The following is a 20,857-nucleotide window of genomic DNA, read 5'->3' on the forward strand; positions in this document are numbered from 1 at the left end:
GGCACCCCCGTCCTCATCAGCAGGAGCGCACGGGCAGCGCAGGGAGAAACTCTATGGCCCCAAAGAAAATCCACATAGTCTAGAAGGGTTTTCTCCAGGTAGGGCAAATGCACGATCCCAGCTATTTTCCACAATAGATCTGGCTGTGACTAGGAAAAGGCCATTACACATAGTGACAATTGACGCCGCTAAGGTATTCAACAGGGTATGCTGGGAATATTTATGGAGTTTCAGGAAGTATTTCGGCTTCCCTCAATCATGATACAGGTATTACAATGTTGTACAGGCCCCGTCAGCACAGATTCAACTTGACAACTCCTTAACAGATAGTTCGAGAATTAGTAAAGGGACTCGTCAGGGATGCCCCTCCACCTAGTTCTTTTCGGTGTGTGTACATATAACCCCTGGAAGAGGCTTTTAGGAAGGATGAGGGAATTATATCATTTTGTTCCTTAAACTATAAAAAATAAAATAGCATTATATGCTGATGACATCATAGTATACACAAGCGACCCAGTAACAACTATACCAAGGATTGAGAAAATACCAGAGTGGTCTGGTGTCTTTTCTGGTTCCCAGATAAACAAATCAAAAACTAAGGTTATGAGTTGCAACATGCCAAGGTACCCAGGTAAGAATCACAACCTGCACGAAGGTATTTGGCATCAAAATTGTAAGTAAAGTGGAGGCTTTGACAATGGTTAACCTTAATAAGGTGATAAAAGAAGTAAAGGATACGCTAAACATACCTCTGTCCTTCCCAAAAGATTACGTAGCAAGGATACAAGCTACGTTGAGCAGTTTTGTATGGGCAAATAAGTGAATTTGGCTCAGTTGGAAAAAGCTTATGAAGAAACTAGACATGGATAATGTTACTTACCCAGTAAGCATCTATTCTTGGCATCTAGGGCTGTAGATACACATGCTTTGCGTACTCCTGCCATCTAGTGTTGGGTTCAGGTTCAGAGGATTGCAAGTTGTTTTTCTGCGAGAAGTCTTTCCTAGTCACGAGATAAGTGTCTCCTCCGTTCGGTGATAGTGCACATGGTCATCGACTCCATTGTTAGATTGTTTTTTTCCACCATCGGGTTCGGACGTGTGTTGCGGCGCTTCGGTTCAAAACCGTTCTTCAGGTTCCATTGATGCGCAATCCTCTTAACCCTCGATGGTATTGTTTTCATACGGGTTTCCCACTTCTCTGCGTATTGTTTCGACAACGGAATCGACCTTTCGATAGGAAAGCTTCGTGGACAGCCTTCGGGCCTAAAAGCGCAGTCAGCTCTCCGTCGATAGATCGGACTCAGTTTAAATTCTGCCCTGGGTGCCACGCTAAGTACCCTCGCATCGACTCACATGAAGTGTGCAACTTGTGCTAGTCTCACGAGCACAAAGAAGAACATGGACGCTTGCAGATCGTTCCAATCAAAGAAAACTCTTCAAGATCGTCAGGCTCGATGTCGAGAGGCTTAGCTCTCCTGCATCTTTAGGTGCACCGCCAGGCTTTCCAATTTAAAAACTGCAGAATGCTGCTTTCTAGGCCAGATGACTCATGTAAAGGCAGGATGTTTTCGGCCTCAGTACACATGTTAGATCACAAGGGTTTTCTGCATAAGTGTGGGGAGCCCAGAAAAAAAAGAGCGGTTGAACGTGCTTTAGTCAGCACTGGAACTACGGTGTAACATGATAAAATCTTGGGGAAGTAACTATTATGTTCTCTTTGCTCCGATCTGTGATTCAACAGGTACCCCACTTTGTTTAGAGGATAAACTCAGCCTTCCCCTGAGAGCGGCTGGGCTGATATGCTGAGGCCAGCTGTTGGAACAGTCTACGAATGGCTCGCATTGAATGAAGTCGGAGACAATTACGGATGTCACCTGTGGAGCTATTTCCAGATTTGAATACTATCAGCTCAGATCTTGGAGGTATGTAACAATAGATTCAGCATGTGATGAGTGGGGATTCACAGGAAGAATACAAGATACAACACCGTAAAAAAAAAAGGGATCTTATTGTGTTATTGGGAGCTGTTGAAAGCGGATGACAACAACATTGAGAACCTGCAACAAACTGGCATCTGCCAGTGCTCAAGCAGCCTGGCCTATGGCACGTTATCTCGGAGACTTCTTTATTCCTCGGTAAAGTCGCCTATGTTAAAGAACCGCTTTTATACTATTCACAGAATATACATGACACCGGGCAGGATCAGCAGGTTCCCGAGAAGCATGGTCCCAAGCTGCAGGAGGCGTGGTGAGCCGAAAGCAGATGACATTCACATGTTTATGAACTGTCCAATGCTTCCCAAATTTTGAGAAGACGTAAGTGATACCCTGTCAAAGATACTAGGATGAACTGTAAAAGTAAACCTGTACCTGGTTTTCTTTGGTATAAACTTTTGACACGGCAGTGCCCTTGCAAAATGCAGAGGTAAAATCTTGGTTTCTCATGATTTTCCTGGCAAGCAGAGAAATATGTCGGAGGTGGTTACACCCTCTTTCTCCGGGTTGCAATGACTGGCTTAAGGTTGTGGGAAAAATAAGCAGATTGGAATTAGCTCTTAACCGGACAAATGCTTACAAGATGGACGGTTGAAATTTCAAGCCTGGCTAGCCAAACACAAACCTGGATCTATCCGGAGGTTAGACAAAAACTGGAAAAAGAGACCTGGACCCTGATTTATTGGGGTTTATCTAACCAATCGAGTCGTAAGGAAACTGTCGGACTTGTTTCCGGGAGTGTGATGTGAGATCATAATGTATTGGTAAATGAGGATGTAGGGGCTAAAAGAAAAGAAACAAATGCACACTGGACTTAGACTACAGGCAGACCCGATTTTTAGTTTTTAAAGGTTTGTGGACCCTCGTAATTTTGCACAATTATGATGGACCTCCTGTGGGGTTTGTGGCCCCAGCACTGTGTCCATGAATCCTATACCAGGTCAAGACCCCTTCCTGTTGGTTTGGCGACCTCTGGAGTTGCATTGAGGGAACACAAAATCAACCTCGGGATCCATGAATCCTATGGTAAAAACTACATTAAAAAAAACACTAATTCAACCCAGTGGGCATCCTTTTCATCCCCTCCCGACCACTCTCTCACCTTGAGGCAGGGAGTCGGAAAGTGCTCCTTCTGCCCACCCACTTTCCTTTGCCCTTTATCTTTTTTCGGGACATGGAGACCGAATTTGCACATCAAGAAAAGGCAGCATCAACATTTTCTAGCACATTACGCCCCGTTAATAAAAGTGCTTCAAGTCCACGAACCAGGGTTTGGGATAGCATACCAAAATGCACAGCAGTAGAAAAGGCAGCTTCTTCCAATTGGATTTAAAAATATATATATATATATTTTGGTCTATGCGCGATTCAAGAACTCAGGTAAGCGGAGATTCTGGGGTCTAAGGACCCAGACTTCTCTATCTTGACTGACAACTCACCTCAATTTAAGGCCTAGAAAAACACACTGTTGTAAAGCTAATGTCACAAACACTACTGAACAGATTTACGCCAAACCAGGTAAAGGCACTTCGTCGCGAAGTATAGTTGAATTCTTTCTCATCCAGTTTTTCTGCTTTAGCAAGCAAATTAAAACAGGAGGGCAACAAAATCCAGAGCGGTCACTTTTCTGACCCCTCCCCCCCCGCCCCCTTTTTTCCCCAAGCGCCACCACCCGACTGTTTGACTAGCTGCATGAAACTTACCATGCCAAACCCCTAATGGGATGAACAATCTTTTTTTCAAAAGCTACATGAATGTTTTTCGATGGGTGCTTAAGTTGTTGAGACCACAAAGGACAGATTTTAATGGAAGATCAGACCTCAACATGTTATGTGTATTTGTAAAGTGCGCCATCACCTGTGAGGGTTTCCGGACACTGAGCAGGTGTCTAGTGTACGTTGTTTAATTGGAAAGCCAGTTGTTCAGCTTCTTGCGGAATCGAAGAAGAGAGAAGGCTCTGAAGTGGAGCGAGAGATTATTTCATGCTTTAGGAGCTATGTAAGAGAACGTCTGCCCCGTGATCTGGTTCGGTGTATGCGTGGGATGTGTGTGAGTAAGCGTCCTGCCGAGCAGAGGTGTCTGGATGGCTGGTGGAGGGAGATGTAACTGTTCAGGTGCGCGTGTGTGTGAGGAGTTTGAAACCGGCGTGTTTCGGGAGCCAGTGGAGCTTCCCGAGGTGTGGTGTACAGCGAGTTCTGTGTGGGAGGTTATGGATGAGTCTGGCTGCTGAGTTGTTGATGGTCTGTAGCCTTCTAGTGAGTTGCTTTCTAATCCCGGAGTAGGGGTGTTTTCCGTAGTCAAACTTGCTTGTGACTAGGGCATGAGTGACAGTTTTCCTAGTGTTGCTCAACTACAGAGCTGCTATTGCTGCTTCGCTAATAAATATGGAAGCCACGGTTAAACTCCCACATATGTATTAAAGTGATGTTGGCTACACATATGGAAGACACGTGTAAGGTTTCACACAGATAATGAAGTGACTGCAAATACATCTCATTGGAGCAGGTGATGGGCACATGGTATCGAAGCCACATCATAGATCACACCTACGAGGGATGAAACTAACGCATGTTTGTCTCACCTGACCCATTAGGTATGTTGACGGAGAAGACATTTCTTAACCCTGGTGTCCGAACTCCACCACTGCTATGAGGATGAAATGCAGGCCTGTCCATAAAGGGGTCCAAATCATCTGGAAAGAAGAACAATTCAAGATTACAGTCCAGGACTTAAACAGGTGAGGATCTCTGGGCAGGAGAGGGCTAGTTGTAAGAAACTGGGTAATTAGTTGTGCAGGATGCGAGTCCTGCGCGAATAACATGCCCACAATCGTATCCCTACTGGGAACAGAGAACTCCATTTTAGCATTGGACTCTCTCAGGGTAACGAAGCACAGCAGTCCAAGACTTACTCAGAGGAAGAGGTGTGGGCTAGCAATCTCAAACTACAGGTGCGCCACAACAACACTCTATAAACACAATGACCAGCCAGTAATTTTACTTTGAAAAATGAAAAGCGCATTTATTACACCCACACACACTACTAAATAAGACACATTAAATTACAAATATATACATCAGGAGGGTGCCAATATCTTTGGTGACACGGATGTATCCCATTTGATCCCTAGTGATTCAGGACCCTTTCCCCACCTAGGTCAGATGCAACATCACAATACAAGGGGTTGTCATTTTAGATCAGGCAGGCCTACTGCCTTTGTCAAGGGGTCATGTTTTAGGTCTGATCTGATTATTTTATACACTGTAGAGAATCTGGGAATATTAAAATCATATTTGATCATCTGTCAGTGTAGAATTCTTTCACAGATTGGTGAAATGGCCAGCTCATGATCCTCTTAGCCAATAATTTTTAACACATTTGGAGAAGTGTAGCTCACTGGTTAGAGGAGGCATACCCTGAAGCAGAGGTCAGACCCGGGACCAGGGTTCGATTCCCGACGCGGCAGGGTCTGGAGCCCAATTGTCCATGGACTCGATAATTCTCGCTTCGGTGCCTGCTCTAAGCACGAGTTCACACTATGCAGCTCTGGGCAACAAGCTTGCTTAATCTCCACAACGGCCCCCCGCGGCGGGATGCCTGGCTTTCACCTTGGGGATGCCCAGTACGGGTTATCTCACAGGGAAAAACCAGGACGGGTTCCCAATGCAAGCGCCGAGATGCCCAAGGGTAATTTGAGCGCTATATAAGACCGCACATACATACATACACATTTACCTCAAGACACAGAATGAATCAAACCCTTTGATACGTCTGCCCCCTCTTCTATCAACTCAGTCTTACAGCTAGAGTGGTAGACCTCGAAGCTGGGGAACTAGGTTTGTGTCTCGGCAGGGAAGATCAATATCCTAAGATTCTGGGAAAATCACTTCATCTACCCGTGCTTAACCAAAAATGAATGTGCCCGTCTGTAACACAAATGGTGCTCGTGTAAAGCGCTCCGATACCTTCGGGTCAAGTTTGCGCTATATAAAACTCCGGGGAAACAATAAAAGGTGATCACCTGCAAACCAACCCAGGCTTTTAACATTCAGTGCAAGCCTGGTGTGGTGACCGGCGCCTATGAAAGAGGGCTGACACCATGTACACACGGACTAGTGATTGGCGATCACCTGCAAACCAACCCAGGCTTTTAACATTCAGTGCAAGGTGTGGTGACCGGTACCTATGAAAGAGGGCTGTAACCATGTACACACGGACTAGTGATTGGCGATCGCCTGCCAAATACCCCAGGCTTTAAACATTCAGTACAAGGTGTGGTGACCGGCACCTATGAAAGAGGGCTGACACCATGCACAAAGAGACTTGTGGTGAAGTCTTTCCACAGACCAACAGAATTCACGGCTATGTGTGATACCTTCAGGTAATCCTAGCTTTTTACCCAACTGCACTTTAATGTGGAGGTTTTGTTGAGCCCATAGTTATGATGTTAACAGCACAATTTCAAGTCCCAGAATACAATGTGATGTTTGTTATAAGGCCAGGACTGACTTAAAATGAGACATTCCCGGGGGGGAGAGACTGCAGATATGAATGTCCACACAACAGCAGCACCACCTTAATATAGTCAGGCAAAGAGCGCAGACAATCAGAAGTGAGCATGCTGGAAACACCAAGTTTCAGGCGCCTTAGAATGCAGGGCTTCAACTTTATCTAGTATACTTCAAAATTGTAAAGGTTTCACAACTTACTATAATGTTGGCAGGGTTGACCACAGCTACAATGTGGAGGAGTGTGGCTCAATGGTTAGAGTGGCAGACCCTGAAGCAGAGTTCTGGCCAGGGACCAGGGTTCGATTCCCACCTCGGCGGGGCTCGGGCTCAATTTCCTCGGACCTGTCTATTCTCGCCGCCTATTCTAATCACGGGCCCCACGCTGCAACTCTGGGCAATAGCTTGCTTAGCCTCCACACCGGCCCCAACAGCGCTAAGGATGCCTGGCTTCACCCTGGGGGTGCCTAGGAGTGGACACTTCACAGGGAAAGCCAGGAGGGGTTCCACAGCGGTATGAGTATCAGCGCCAGGAAACCGCAAAGGCGACACCGCAAGGTGTACGTCTGGTGACAGTGCGCTCTATAAGTACCTTGACATTTACATTTACATTTACAATGTCATAATATTTAATAAGGAGTAGATTAATGACCTACAACTGTGCCCAAGAAATTTTTAAACATATGAATATAGCACTTCTGATAGAGTGAGTGCGAGAGGTAGTGGAGGGTGTGGCTAGCCACGGAGCGAGATGGCCGCAACTTAGCTCCGCCAGGCTGATCCTGAGTTTCCCCCTGTCAATCCGTGAAACATCCGTCCCGAGGCTGTGGTCTATGCACAAGGAGACCGGGGAGGGTGCAGTGTCCCGCGATCCCAGGAAAAAGATCCCGGCTGGCCCATAAGATCGAACTAGAGCGAAGCACTCATGCAGGCCTCGGAACCGCGGGCTAAATTGAGGAGACGAGGCCTCAACATTGTGAGCCGCGCGTCTACAAAGCACCAAGTACTTAAGGGTGTGGACGGGTGACTGGACCCGATGATTGGGCGGCGCTGCATCCCCTGAAAGTGAGGCAGGGTTTGCACTTGAGCCCCCGGCAGCGGGGAGTGGGGGGCTGCTGTCGGTGAGTCGGGAGCTGGCGCAGCCCGGAGGGGGGGTGCTGCTGTCGGTGAGTCGGGAGCTGGCGCAGCCCGGAGGGTGGGGCTGCTGTCGGTGAGTCGGGAGCTGCCACAGCCTGGAAGGGGGGGCTGCTGTCGGTGAGTCGGGAGCTGGCGCAGCCCGAAGGGGAGGGCTGCTGTCGGGGAGTCGGGAGCTGGCGCAGCCCGGAGGGGAGGGCTGCTGTCGGTGAGTCGGGAGCTGGCGCAGCCCGGACGGGAGGGCTGCTGTCAGTGAGTCGGGAGCTGGCGCAGCCCGGAGGGGGGGTGCTGCTGTCGGTGAGTCGGGAGCTGGCGCAGCCCGGAGGGTGGGGCTGCTGTCGGTGAGTCGGGAGCTGCCACAGCCTGGAAGGGGGGGCTGCTGTCGGTGAGTCGGGAGCTGGCGCAGCCCGAAGGGGAGGGCTGCTGTCGGGGAGTCGGGAGCTGGCGCAGCCCGGAGGGGAGGGCTGCTGTCGGTGAGTCGGGAGCTGGCGCAGCCCGGACGGGAGGGCTGCTGTCGGTGAGTCGGGAGCTGGCGCAGCCCGAAGGGGGGGCTGCTGTCGGTGAGTCGGGAGCTGGCGCAGCCCGGAGGGGGGGGGGCTGCTGTCGGTGAGTCGGGAGCTGGCGCAGCCTGGAAGGGGGGGCTGCTGTCGGTGAGTCGGGAGCTGGCACAGCCTGGAAGGGGGGGGCTGCTGTCGGTGAGTCGGGAGCTGGCGCAGCCTGGAAGGGGGGGCTGCTGTCGGTGAGTCGGGAGCTGCCGCAGCCCGGAGGGGGGGCTGCTGTCGGTGACTCGGGAGCTGGTGCAGCCCGGTAGGGAGGGCTGCTGTCGGTGAGTCGGGAGCTGGTGCAGCCTGGAAGGGGGGGCTGCTGTCGGTGAGTCGGGAGCTGGCGCAGCCCGGAGGGGGGGGGGGCTGCTGTCGGTGAGTCGGGAGCTGGCGCAGCCTGGAAGGGGGGGCTGCTGTCGGTGAGTCGGGGGCTGGCACAGCCTGGAAGGGGGGGGCTGCTGTCGGTGAGTCGGGAGCTGGCGCAGCCTGGAAGGGGGGCTGCTGTCGGTGAGTCGGGAGCTGCCGCAGCCCGGAGGGGGGGCTGCTGTCGGTGAGTCGGGAGCTGGCGCAGCCCGGAAGGGAGGGCTGCTGTCGGTGAGTCGGGAGCTGGTGCAGCCTGGAAGGGGGGGCTGCTGTCGGTGAGTCGGGAGCTGGCGCAGCCCGGAAGGGAGGGCTGCTGTCGATAAGTCGGGAGCTGGCGCAGCCTGGAAGGGGGGGCTGCTGTCGGTGAGTCGGGAGCTGGCGCAGAGCGGAGACTGAAAGCGCCGGACGAAACTGCCTAATCCAGGCCTATCGGCCCTGAATACACAGGCCATCATCACACCACAGGGAGCAGAGAGCTCAACACGGGGAGTGCAGAGAGACAGGGGTCTAAGCCTAGGAGACATACCCTGCTGAGCCAATTAAAGGGGGGGGCTTCCAGGGAAGCCGTAGCAGGAATTCAGACAGGCCACCAGACACGTGGAGTGGTCTGGGCAGGCGGCGGAGAGTACTGCCGGAAGCCCCCCCCCCCCCGTGAACGCGGACAGAAGGTGCTGACGGGCAAGAGGCAGAACCATGACGGGAGGAAAGGGACCTCTCAGTGGCCAACAGACAAAATTGGACAGATACACATTGCCCAAACAGTCGATGGGCAGCCGGGCGGAGGAGACGGACCCTGCCCTCTCTTCGCCATCACTCGCAACAGCGACAGAACAGACTCTATATGGTATCATGACGGCGCTGGTAGTAGTGCGGTTAGACCTGGCTATGAAAATAAACACTGTGACCTCAGAAGTGACGCTTATCAGAGCAGACCTGATAAATAGGAGTGCCAGAGTGAAGGAGATAGAGGAAGTGACTGACACAAATGTACTTCAGGGGAAAATAAAGGACCTCACCGCCACAACCACAAAGTCCTGGAAGCGAGGATGGAGGATCAGGAGGGCAGCTCCCGCCGCAACAACATCCGTATTATTAGTGTCCCAGAGAGGGGGAGGAACCAGCGGTGGACCTGTTTGTAGAGGATCTCGTAATAAAGTCACTCAAACCCAAGGGGTTTTCCAAATACTTCTATGTAGAGTGAACCCACAAAGTCCCAGGTACCTCGCCAAGACCAGGGGAACCGCCACGTCCCTTCATTGCCTGGATTTTCAACTACAGGGACAGAGACTCAATCCTACAGGCGGCCCGCAGGGCGCCATCAATCGAAATAGATAATGCAACTATCACCCTATTTCCAGACTTTACAATAAAGGTGCAGCAGGCGCGACAAACTTTTCTTGACGTCAAGAAAGCATTGAGAGCCAAAGAGATCCAGTACTCCATGCTGTTTCCATCAACCGTTCGAGTAACAGCAGAGGGCAAAATGTGGAGGTTCTCAGGTTCTCTATCCCAGGGGAACCCTACGTGTGGCTTGATGGATGGTGAACTGTGGGACGACAACGACGTGTGCACCGAAGCGGTAACGGAATAGCGAGCAAACCAGCACACGCTGAAGCTGATCGGCGGTCCCCACTGCCCAGAGACTCTGGCAAGCCTAGACGATCAATAATGATGCGAGGACTGGGACAACATCTGGGAGAGACAGTGCAATTTCCGGGATCCTGTGGTACCGGTGAGCAACGACAACTCAGGAATCCGGCGCAGAAGATGGACTCTAGAGGCACAGATAAACAGATAAGCATAACATTTGTAATTGCAGCCAATCCACCTAGTATAGACCCAAAGTACAGACATGAGACTATTTCCCAGTGGGATATAGACCGAGCCTCACAACCATACTATGGGGGACGGGGCGGGTTTGTGGGTCGGTACACCCATGGCTTAAGCCCACCCGATGCTTGTTAGTTCAGTTTCGGGTCGTCAGGCACTCTGCAAGTTGGGGGGGGGGGCGGCAAGGGGGGAGCTCCGGATCCACCATGCAGGGTAGCAGGGAGGGGGGAGTTACACAGTACAGGGTTAGAAATTGTTAAGTTTAATTTCAAGTATAGCAGATGTACCACTTTAAGACACATCGAGAAAGAAAGTGGGGGTTAGGGGGTCAATGGTACTACTCCCTGCACCACTAACTGGCCAGCAACAGAAGCATATCCAAGAACCCCGCTAGAGGAAACCTATATACAGTCGGACCGCCAACATGGTCTCACTGGAACCACCCATTAGATCCTGTACCGTGCGGAATACTCTTGTGATCATGAGATGGAATGTTAATGGCCTGGGGAATAAAGTTAAACGCACGATGGTAATGCAATATATCCGAGGGCACTCCCCAGATATACTCCTACTTCAAGTAACGCACCTGCTGGGAAATACATGTAAAGCGCTAGACAGATTCGGATACAAGTTAGCAGTGCATGCAGGATTTACCACTGGCTCTCGGGAGTGGGTGTACTTATCAGAACTGCGCTACCATTTACAACCCAGAAACCCTGGCAGGACCGCTTGGGAAGGTATGTGGCCATTACGGGGATGTGAGAGGGCCAGGTTGTCAATCTGTGCTCAGTATATGTGCCAATCAATCTCAACGCAGTAATGAATGAATCCCTCTAGAGATAGGATGTCAAACACAGGGAGGGACTCGGGGAACGGTGTACTAAAGACATTCGTAACATCCCTAGGTCTGGTAGATTTGTGGCGAGAACATAACCCCTAGTCCAAAATACACCTTTTTCCTGGCCTCACACAGAGGGTACTCACGTCTGGACTACATTATAACACACTCTGGTACGGCTAACAAATTCAGGGCAAACACTACATAGGGCAAGAGGTATATCAGACCACTCACCAGTTGAGGTGCTAATGATAGGATCACTTAAAACTAATGTCTTACCGCCACGCATAGACCCCTGATTGCTCAGGGACAGAAAGTGTAGAAAACTGGCTCTATATTTACTATACCAAAATGAGGTATAGTGTGTATAGAGTCCAGGTGACCCCCAGAGGTAGGCAGAGGTTAAAGGTAGATAGAACCTTACTCTCCATTTGTGGTAGTGTGGTCGAGCAGAACGGCAGTATCAGAGGACAGTGTTAAGCAAATGAATTCACACACTCAAGAACTGAACTCTAGGCCAATTGTTTTTATATAAAAAAATATACTGTTTTATTTTAGAACCAAGCAAGCCTGGCACAGGTAAGCATTAAATACTTTACAATAATAAGTTGTTGAATGTAGAACAGTTTGAAAATGCAATAGAACTTGTAATTTGTTTGATTTACAGGGGATGCAGTAGGTTGCAACACTTAGCAAATACAGTACATGGAAATTAATAGGCTTTTTCAGTAAATTACAAGTAAGTTCCTTTTTACCTTACTTTTCTAACTCAGTGCTGGAAACCTAGATTCAGCACTGGTACATTTCCTGCAAACAGGTAAGTAAATAAGTTTTGGTTATTCGTGCAATTTTTAAAGAATATTTTTTAGATTTCAAAACTCCACATTTAGAAACTTTTTGGAAGAAAATTGTCAATGTTATCCTGTGGAGGAAAAACAGGTTATCGGTTCCCAGGTAAGTTATCAACTGTGAGAGTTAGGGTTCTGGGGTTAGACTCAGGGGTTCCCCAGGGTGAGTGATGCACTCTTGATACACCCTCAGCGGCACTAGGGCAGCCGGGTGCAGTGTATCCGACGGGGGTTAGGGGGCCTCCGGTTGGTGGCTGCTGGCAAGCTGGCCACTAGGTTGTGGGAGCAAAGCTCCTAGGGTTTAGGTCAGGGCAAATGGGGAAACAGAGTAGTACAAAGGGTGCCCCCTCAGCAGCACTAGGGCGGCCAGGGTGCAGGAGCTGTTTCGAGGTCGGGTGCCCTGTTATCAATGGAGAACCTCCGGTTGGCAAAAGCACTGCAGGCAGGAGACTAAGAACTTCTGGGTGCGACCCCCACTTCGAGAGGTAAGTTGGGAACTTAAAGGTTGCTTAGGCACCGTCGGTTTGAGCACACAAGGCCGTGGGGCGTCGGGTGCAGGGGTGCCTTTTGGGGTCAGATCTTCTTACCAGCTCCGGGTTGCGGTCAGGGAGGCCTTCTGGATTTAGGCTGCAGGCGTCAGCTGGAGGGTTACCAGATCTCGGGTCAGGATTGCCGGGGTGACCTCCTTGTGGTGTTTTTCAACTCGAGCTCAGGCAGGGTTCCGCAGGTGCAGAGGGGGCTGGGTTTGCTGTCTCTGGCTGCTGCCAGAGGTTGCAGTTGAACAGATCCGGTGTTCACGGGAGAAGCAGTCTTTGAAAGTGAAGGCAGGCAGGTCCTCCAGGGTTTTCGAGGTTGCTGGCTGCAGGACACACCAGGATTTCGCAGGAGCAGGTTCGAGGGGAGACAGGCCTGTAGGGCTGGGGCCAAGTCAGTGGGCGTCTTCCTCTTGTTAGCTGGCTGCACGGCAGTTCAGTCCTCCTTTTCTTCTTGTCATTTCTGGATCTGAGGAAGGTTCAGTGTGCCCCCTAATTACTAGAGTTAGGGGCGTTACAGGTAGGTAGAGGGCAGGGACCAATGGGTCCCTTCCCTGGGGTGGGTACACCCCCTATTGTGCCACCCTCCAGTGGTAGGGGGGGGGGGGCAGAAGCCTGTCCCTGGTTGGTTGGGTCCCCCAATCCTCAAGATTGCAGGGACCTGAGGGGTGGAGTTGGCAAAGGTGGGCACACCTCTCTCCCTCACTTGTTTGTCCCGCCGGTTCTCCCGCCCAAAGTGGGGGGTAGAACCAGTGGGGACGAGTTGCTGAAAGCAGCAAATGGTCTGGAGAAGCTCACAGAGGCGACAAGCCTTTCAAGCTTCCCCTTCGTGAACCCTCCTGCGGAGGGGGGGGGATGAGGGGGGGGGGGGGGGAGACTTGGCACCTCGTCCCAGGGGTTCATTGTTTCAGGCCACAGGGAGCAGCAGGCTCTCGACCTAGGGGTCCAGAAACATGTCTGGTGGTGGCAGCCTGCGCAGCCACTCAGTCGGGAGACTAGAGGTGGGTTCGTTTTCAGGGTGAATCTCTGAGATGCCCTCTGTGTGTATTTTTCATTAAATCCCACACTGGCATCCGTGTGGGTTTAATATGCTGAGAAGTTTGATACCAAACTTCTCAGTTTTTAGTGTAGCCATTATGGTGCTTTGGAGTTTGTAATGACAAACTTCTAGCACCATATACTCTTAATGGCAGCACTGCACTTACAATGCCCAAAAATGGACTTGGGCACTGTAGGAGTACAGGGCTCATGCACCTGTACCCTCACCACTAGCATAGTGCACCCAGCTGGAGGGGTGGCTGATCTGGGCCTGGGCAGTGGGTTGTAGGCATGGTACACAGAGATGTGTGCCATGTCGACTCTTCACTTTGTTCTGCACCAAAACATGCAGCCTGCAAGGGCAGTGTGTGTGTGTAAAGGTACAGGGCCTCTAAGGGTGGCACAATAAGTGCTGCAGCCCTTAGAGGCCTTCTCTGGTCACAGTGCCCTGGGTACCTATGGTACCATTTACCAGGGGCTGACCTGTGGCCAGAGATGCCAATTGGGTTTAGTTTTGGGGAAAGAACACAGGCCCTGGGAACCCGACTGGCAGGGACACAGGGCACACCAAGTAAAAGTGCATCAGTTGTCTGGCAAAAAGTGTGGGGGTTACTGCAACAGACACCCACTTTCCTAAAAAAAGGTCATGGATGAAATCAGTGAACCTACAGAACACTACTTGCTTGAGAACTGGGGGACTGTAGATTCCTCCAGTGTGCTATGGGAAGTGTATAAAACTGTCATAAGGGGACATGTGCAGGTATTAGCAGGGGCACAGAGGAAAGAGCGGCAACCTCAATACGAAGCGCCCGAAAGAGAACTCGCCAACCTGGAAGCAGCGACTGGGAAACGGGGAGAGGTAGATCACAAAACATCATTTACTCCGTCTAAAGCAATAGGAGCAGCGTAATATAGCAGAAGTAAAGGCTAGGGACTATACCGTAGCATCTCAGAGGAGACTATATGAAATAGGGGAAAAGGCCACCAAGCTTATGGCATGGCCGGAAAAAAGGGACAATGAAAGAAACTGGGAGTTTAAAATAAATGACCTTAACGGGGCAGCCTGCGAAATGGATGATAACATAGCCGCAGTTTTTGCACGATATTACAAGCAGTTATACCAGCCCTCATCTACAAGAACTAAATTGAAATGCACCGAATTCCTCAGAGACTCCAACCTCCCAGAGCAATCGCAAGAAGATAGAGACGAACTAGATGATGAGTTCACTGCAGAAGAAATTAGCAGTGCAATTAGGGCTCCACAGTCAGGCAAAGCACCCGGTCCCAATGGCATACAGTCGAACTCTATAAGGGGATTGCGACCCTGGTGGCCCCCTACATGCTAGATATGTTTAAGGAATCACTGGACCGGGGAGAACTCCCGGAAGACTAAAGACTGACCACGATAAGGGCATTCCCGAGACGAGGCAAACCACCAGAGGACTGCTCCTCCTATAGGCCAATCTCCTTGCTAAATGAAGAGGGAAAGGTCCTGGCAACCAAACTCACCAGAGTAATAACTGCCTTGATCCAGCCCCCAACCAGTCTGGCTTTATGCCACACCGAAGCACCCGACTGAACCTGCAGCGACTCTACGGAGTCCTGCAGGCATCCAGGGATGAGCCGAACCTCAAAGCCCTGCTGTTGTCCCTGGACGTCCGTATGGCGTTCAATAGTATAGAGTGAAATATCTTTTTGCGGCATCGGAGCGGTTTGGCTTGGACCCTAGATTCTGCGCCTGGGTCAAATTACAAGACCACTGCCCAGAGTGAGGCTGAATGGAGTGGTTTCTGGTCAGATTGCACTGAAAAAGGGTACGAGGCAGGGATGCCCACTCTCGCCCATTCTCTTCGCGCAAGCCCTGGAAGCCCTAGCGGAATGGATAAGAAGAGAGCCGCTGGCAAAAGGCATACTGATAGGGGGAAGAGTGGGAAGAAACAATCTCACTGTATGCCGACGATATAATATTATACGCTAGCGAACCGAGATCAACTATCCACCGTACTCTTCATATATTTCAGTTGTTTGGGAGCTACTCCGGCTACTAGATTAACTGGGATAAATCCCTTGCCTTCACGCTGACAGGGGAAATGCTGACAATGCCCCCCCGGTGGGAGTGTCATAGAGGTGAGGGATACATTTAAATACTTGGGCATTGTGATATCATGCACAGTAATGGACTTTCTGGAGCACAACCTCTTCCCCCAACTGCATAGACTGCGGAAGGATGTTGCGCACTGGAGAACGTTGCCGCTCTCGCAATGGGTAGACCAGCCCTTTTTAAGATGATGGCGCTGCCACGCCTTCTTTATATCCTCCAAAGTACCCCGTACAAAATCCCTGCTGCGTGTTTTCGTAAAACAGACTCACAAGTGAGACAACTGCTATGGAATGGAGGGAATTCTAGAATAGCACGGCACAAGCTACAGAGAGGGGTCTATGATGGGGGGCTGGCAGTCCCGGATATCTGTAAATACTATTCGGCCACACAACCTGTTACCCTTAATGACTGGGTCTTTGCAGGGAGGGAAGAGCCAGCATACCGAATGGATCACTACTTGATGGGCCAGAGAGGCTATCTAAATGCACTATACAGTAAGAGCCAGGCGAGTAAGCTACCGGAGCATACACTGTACGACTCTGGAGGGAGGCGACTAAATTCCTGGGATGGGAAGGTAGACTCGCAGAGTGAACACCTCTGTAGAATAGCAACCTATTGAAAGAGGTATGATGGCTACGGAGTTTTCGCACGTGTGCGCTGCTGGGCGTCGAGTACTTGGGCAATGTCTGGAAAGGTCAGAAAATGATAGATTTCCGAACCCTACAAGCAGATTATCAAATGTCAGCCACTGAACAGTTTTGATATATACAACTGCAGCAAGTCATTAAAGTACATACATCTGCTGGAGAGCAAATACCTGAACACACACCATTAGAAGACAGAATACTTTTAGACCCAAAGACCACAAAAGCCACCTCCCTCATATGCAAAACAATTATGAATAATGCACCAGAATCACTGGGGGCCTGGAGGGTAGCATGGGAGAGGGATGTCGGGACTTTAGAAGATGACTGGGATGAAAGCCCTAGAGAAGTAGCCATGAGAGCACGATTCCGCTTCATACGGGTTTGAATCCTGCGCAGGTCATACACAACTAGAACAAGACTATATCAATGGGCAAATCGATTCTAACAAATGCATGAGGGGATGCAAGAAGGAGAGCTCATTTTACCATATGCTTTTGGATCGTGCGGGGCTGGAAAAATACTGGGCAGAGGTCATGAGAGTAATGGTGGAAGTCACCGGACTACTGGTTCCACTGGATGCCAGATGGCATATACTAGGTATCACAGGGGAGACTATGGGCCTCATGTAGGAAGCCAAATACCGGTCGGTAACGGCCGATTTTCGGTAATTATACCGTTACCGACCGGTATTTTGGCTTTTGAGATGTAGGGGGCTCATTTCTGTATTCGGTAATTTACCGAATCGGTAAAATTACCGAATCGGTAATTTTACCGATTCGGTAAATTCCGAATACAGAAATGAGATGTAGGGGGAGTGTGTGGGTGTTGTTTGGAGTCGGTATTTACCACCAACTAATAGCTGGTGGTAAATAAAGTATGGATGTGTAAAAGCATTTTAAAGCGCCTACAAGTGTGCAATGTGGCAGACATACATGCCCTTAGGGCATGTATGTGTGCCACATGTGCACACATGGCCGTTTCAGGGGTGCAACAGGGTGTCATTGTGACACCCTGTCACCCTTGCATGTGTTCCCCCCATTACCGAATCGGTATTTACCGATTCGGTAATGAGGCATACCTTCCCATCAATGGGAAGGTATGCCTCATTACCGAATCGGTAAATACCGATTCGGTAATTACCGAATTTTAACGAATCGGTAATAATTACCGACTCATTACCTACATAGCATTTACCACTTCATAAATACCGAATCGGTATGATTCGGTATTTATGAAGTGGTAAATGCAAGCCCACCTACATAAGGCCCTAAGTGGCCAAAATACATCGGGCAGTGGTTACTACGGTCAGCAATAATCGCTAAAAGGAAGATAGCTAAGGCATGGGGTGCAGTACACCCCTCCCCCCCCCCCGATCACAGACTGGGGAAAAGATCTTGACTGGTGTGGAGAGGCCAAAAAAGTAGTCTATCATAGCCGGGGATGCCCAGAGAAATGGGATGAAATATGGAGCAAGTGGACGGAATACAGGGGGATCTAAAATGTTACATGATATTGAAAAAGTAAGACATGCAGCAAAGGCCCAGCCCGAACTTGGATGACTTGGAACATTTGGCCAGACAATTGGGGGGGTGAGGGGGAGGAGCGGTGGGGGGAGGGGGGTTGGGGGATAAAAGAACTGAATAGGATGTAGGGATGAGAATGCTTTTTGAATCTATATATGTTATGCCTGCCAAGCTAGATTAATGATGCGTGTAGTGCATCTGCAAGTTCAATCAAAAGATTTTTTTTTAAAGTGTGAGAGAGGTAGTGAGATGTAAGACAGGGTCATGTATGTGAGTTGCAGTGCAATACACAGACTTTATGCTTAAGACAGGCAACCATAGGTCCATTGGAACTGCCAGCGGGATGACACTACATACCCTGCATTACTTCTCCTTTCAATTAAATAAGTGCTTTATAACTATCACTGCAAAAAAACATGTTTTGTAAACGCTGGAAAAACACAGTTTTTATTGATTTTGGAGGCTGAGCATGTGACTAAACACTGATGAGCACCAATTTCAAAGGTTTGGAAAACACTGAAAAGACACCACTGAAATCCACAAAGCAATTAACACTGAAAACAGGACAACCTAGAAGTATAACAATCATTGACAACCCATAAGATGAATATGAATGTTACTGGAACCTGCTAAATCAATTTGCCATGCATGTTTCACCCCAGTTTGTCACGTTTCTGTTTTCTCTAGGATTAAGTGGAGTGAACCTGCACGTTAAGGCAGTTTTCACCAAGGTGTATAGCACAGTGAAAGCACTACAGATTTTACAATAATCCCTACTGGCCTATCTGTGAATGCCCACTAATATTATAAGGTCAACCCCAGGTCAGCACCTATCCTTCCAGAGTCCCTTCTGCACCAGGCTACATGTGCACAATTATTGGGCTGCACACAACAGCACTCTTACACACGCAGCCCTCACACGTGCACTCCCAAGTGTTCACATGTAAGTAGACCAGTGCCAAGTAACCCTAGCTGAACTGCAGCAAACTATTCTTAAAACATGGACACTGACAGTAAACACACTCAGTTCACTTAGCATGAAATAACAGTGAGTGAGACTCAGATAGTGAGACTGGCCCGTAGTAATAGCCCAAAAACTGGAAGTTCAAAAACAAAAAATGCCAGTGGCCTAAATGGGCAGAACCTATTTAGCAACACCAGCTACTCAGAATGTTATCAGATATCTACATGTCTCACTAAAAATCACAGAGCAGCCTGTTGAGCTATAGCCTCAAAAGAAATGAAACAGAAAATGTGGCCTCTGTAGTAATTCAGTGCTGGAATCCATTCTCACTGTGAACCTCGTAAGAGGGGAAAGCCTTGTCTGCATGCAATTGAGGCAAAGACACACATGTACACCAGCCATGAACTGGAGGGACCTCAAGTCTTTGGAATAAAGATTTGGTTTTTATCAACTGCAACTGAGGGGCGGGGTGGGCACTACACATACCAGAGAAAGCTACTTCTCCTGGAATCTAACACTTTCAACCAACATGGCCATCCTCTCCTGGGCTTCAAAGTTGCTGCATTTCAAATGTGGGTTTGGGTGAACTTGAAAAGGGGAGGGGTGTGTGGCTCTGCACAACACCAGAGTGGACTGCAAGGACTGGATCTTACTAGTCATGACCAAAAATATTTTCCCAATGAGAACCAAAATATCCGTCTCCCATTACGAGTTAAAAATTCTCATTTTCCTTCAGGCTGCCACATCTGCACTCAATGGACGCAGTGTTCAAAGAGTTATTATGGGGCCGCCCAATTCCACTCGTCTAACGAGCCCCACTTCAAAACAGTGTTCTGTGGTGAATGGGTGCCACTCAGGGACATTCCGCACCCTTGATCTTATCAAACACATCAGCCATGAACCCACCCGCCCACCCACCCTCCAGTGATAGAGGTCGCTACGGACATACTGTATTAGTCACATCAATCACCACCACACACACTGTTCCCTAGTGGAGCTCAGCTGCGCTCAATGCCCTGAGATGAAAGTCCAGACCACCCAAAAACAGATTCCAAGAAAGATATACTTCCTGCTTACCAAAGAATTCCGAGAAGGGATCTCTTCCTCCAAAGAATTCACGGAAGACCTCATCCGGGCTGCGGAATGTAAAACCAAATCCTGAGAATTCAGGACCCTGTGATGGAACGCCGGAAACTGCTGAAAAGAAATGTCAGCAGATATAAGATAAACGGAATATAACAGCAATAAAAGAGATCTGCAACTTAGGAATACACGCAAGTCAAGCCAATTTCATTAAAGAGAAAACTCCACTTAATGCAGTTAAGCATGCATACACATCGTTCATACCCATGCATCCACACACGCACTCACAGCACTCACTTACAAACACACATGCATTCATACATACACCGACGCATGCATGCACCAGACATTAAAAAAAACTAAACTTATCTTACATGCAGATCTCCAAGAGGAAAGCCATGGTTGTCCCAGGAGAGCTGGGACTGCTGCCTTCCTCCACTGGCTGACCTTAGCAGTCCAAACCTCGTCACAGAGTGGGATGGTGTCAGTGAGACTGCTGACCCCACCCCACTTTGTGACGTGGTGTCACTGACTGACACTTGACCCTGGGCACTTCAGGGCCCAAAATTGAAGCACCCAGGTCTGAAGCAAGGTCACAAGGGGGAGGGCCTCGAGGCACTTTGCCAGGTTAAGAAGGTCAGACCCACAGGGCTGTGAACTCCTCAGCCTGGTAATCTTTAGCTCAGGCAGCCAGGAGCATGGGCATTTTGCACGTCTAGCTCCTGGCTGCCTGAGCTGAAAGGGAAGGAGTGTCTGCCAGGCTGACCTTTGTTTAGCCTAACACAAACTGTTTCCGGGAAAAAGGTGGGGGGCATGGTCCCTCAGACCCTATAGACTGGCTGCTGCTGGTGGTCTTATACCCAATACTAATATAGTGTGCCAGAGAGGGCAAAATCAACAAGCACTAGCGA

At 49.6% G+C, this 20,857-nt stretch overlaps 1 protein-coding gene across 6 annotated transcripts in view; it reads right to left on the bottom strand.

Annotated features, from left to right (window-relative positions):
• DNAJB2 (DnaJ heat shock protein family (Hsp40) member B2) overlaps positions 1 to 20,857 on the bottom strand; it is a 258,095-nt gene that overhangs the window by 113,258 nt on the left and 123,980 nt on the right. For 3 of the 6 annotated variants that reach the window (XM_085650119.1, XM_085650121.1, XM_085650123.1), the window contains exons 5-6: positions 19,941 to 20,060; positions 4,576 to 4,686 (exon numbers count right to left, since the gene is read on the bottom strand). In XM_085650119.1, the coding sequence (XP_085506245.1) occupies positions 4,576 to 4,686; positions 19,941 to 20,060 (231 nt within the window). The remainder of the gene's footprint in view (positions 1 to 4,575; positions 4,687 to 19,940; positions 20,061 to 20,857) is intronic. The other 3 variants (XM_085650122.1, XM_085650120.1, XM_085650124.1) reach the window with 1 other exon arrangement.

Source organism: Triturus cristatus, chromosome 3_2 (assembly GCF_964204655.1).
Source record: "Triturus cristatus chromosome 3_2, aTriCri1.1, whole genome shotgun sequence".
Lineage (NCBI taxonomy): Eukaryota > Metazoa > Chordata > Amphibia > Caudata > Salamandridae > Triturus > Triturus cristatus.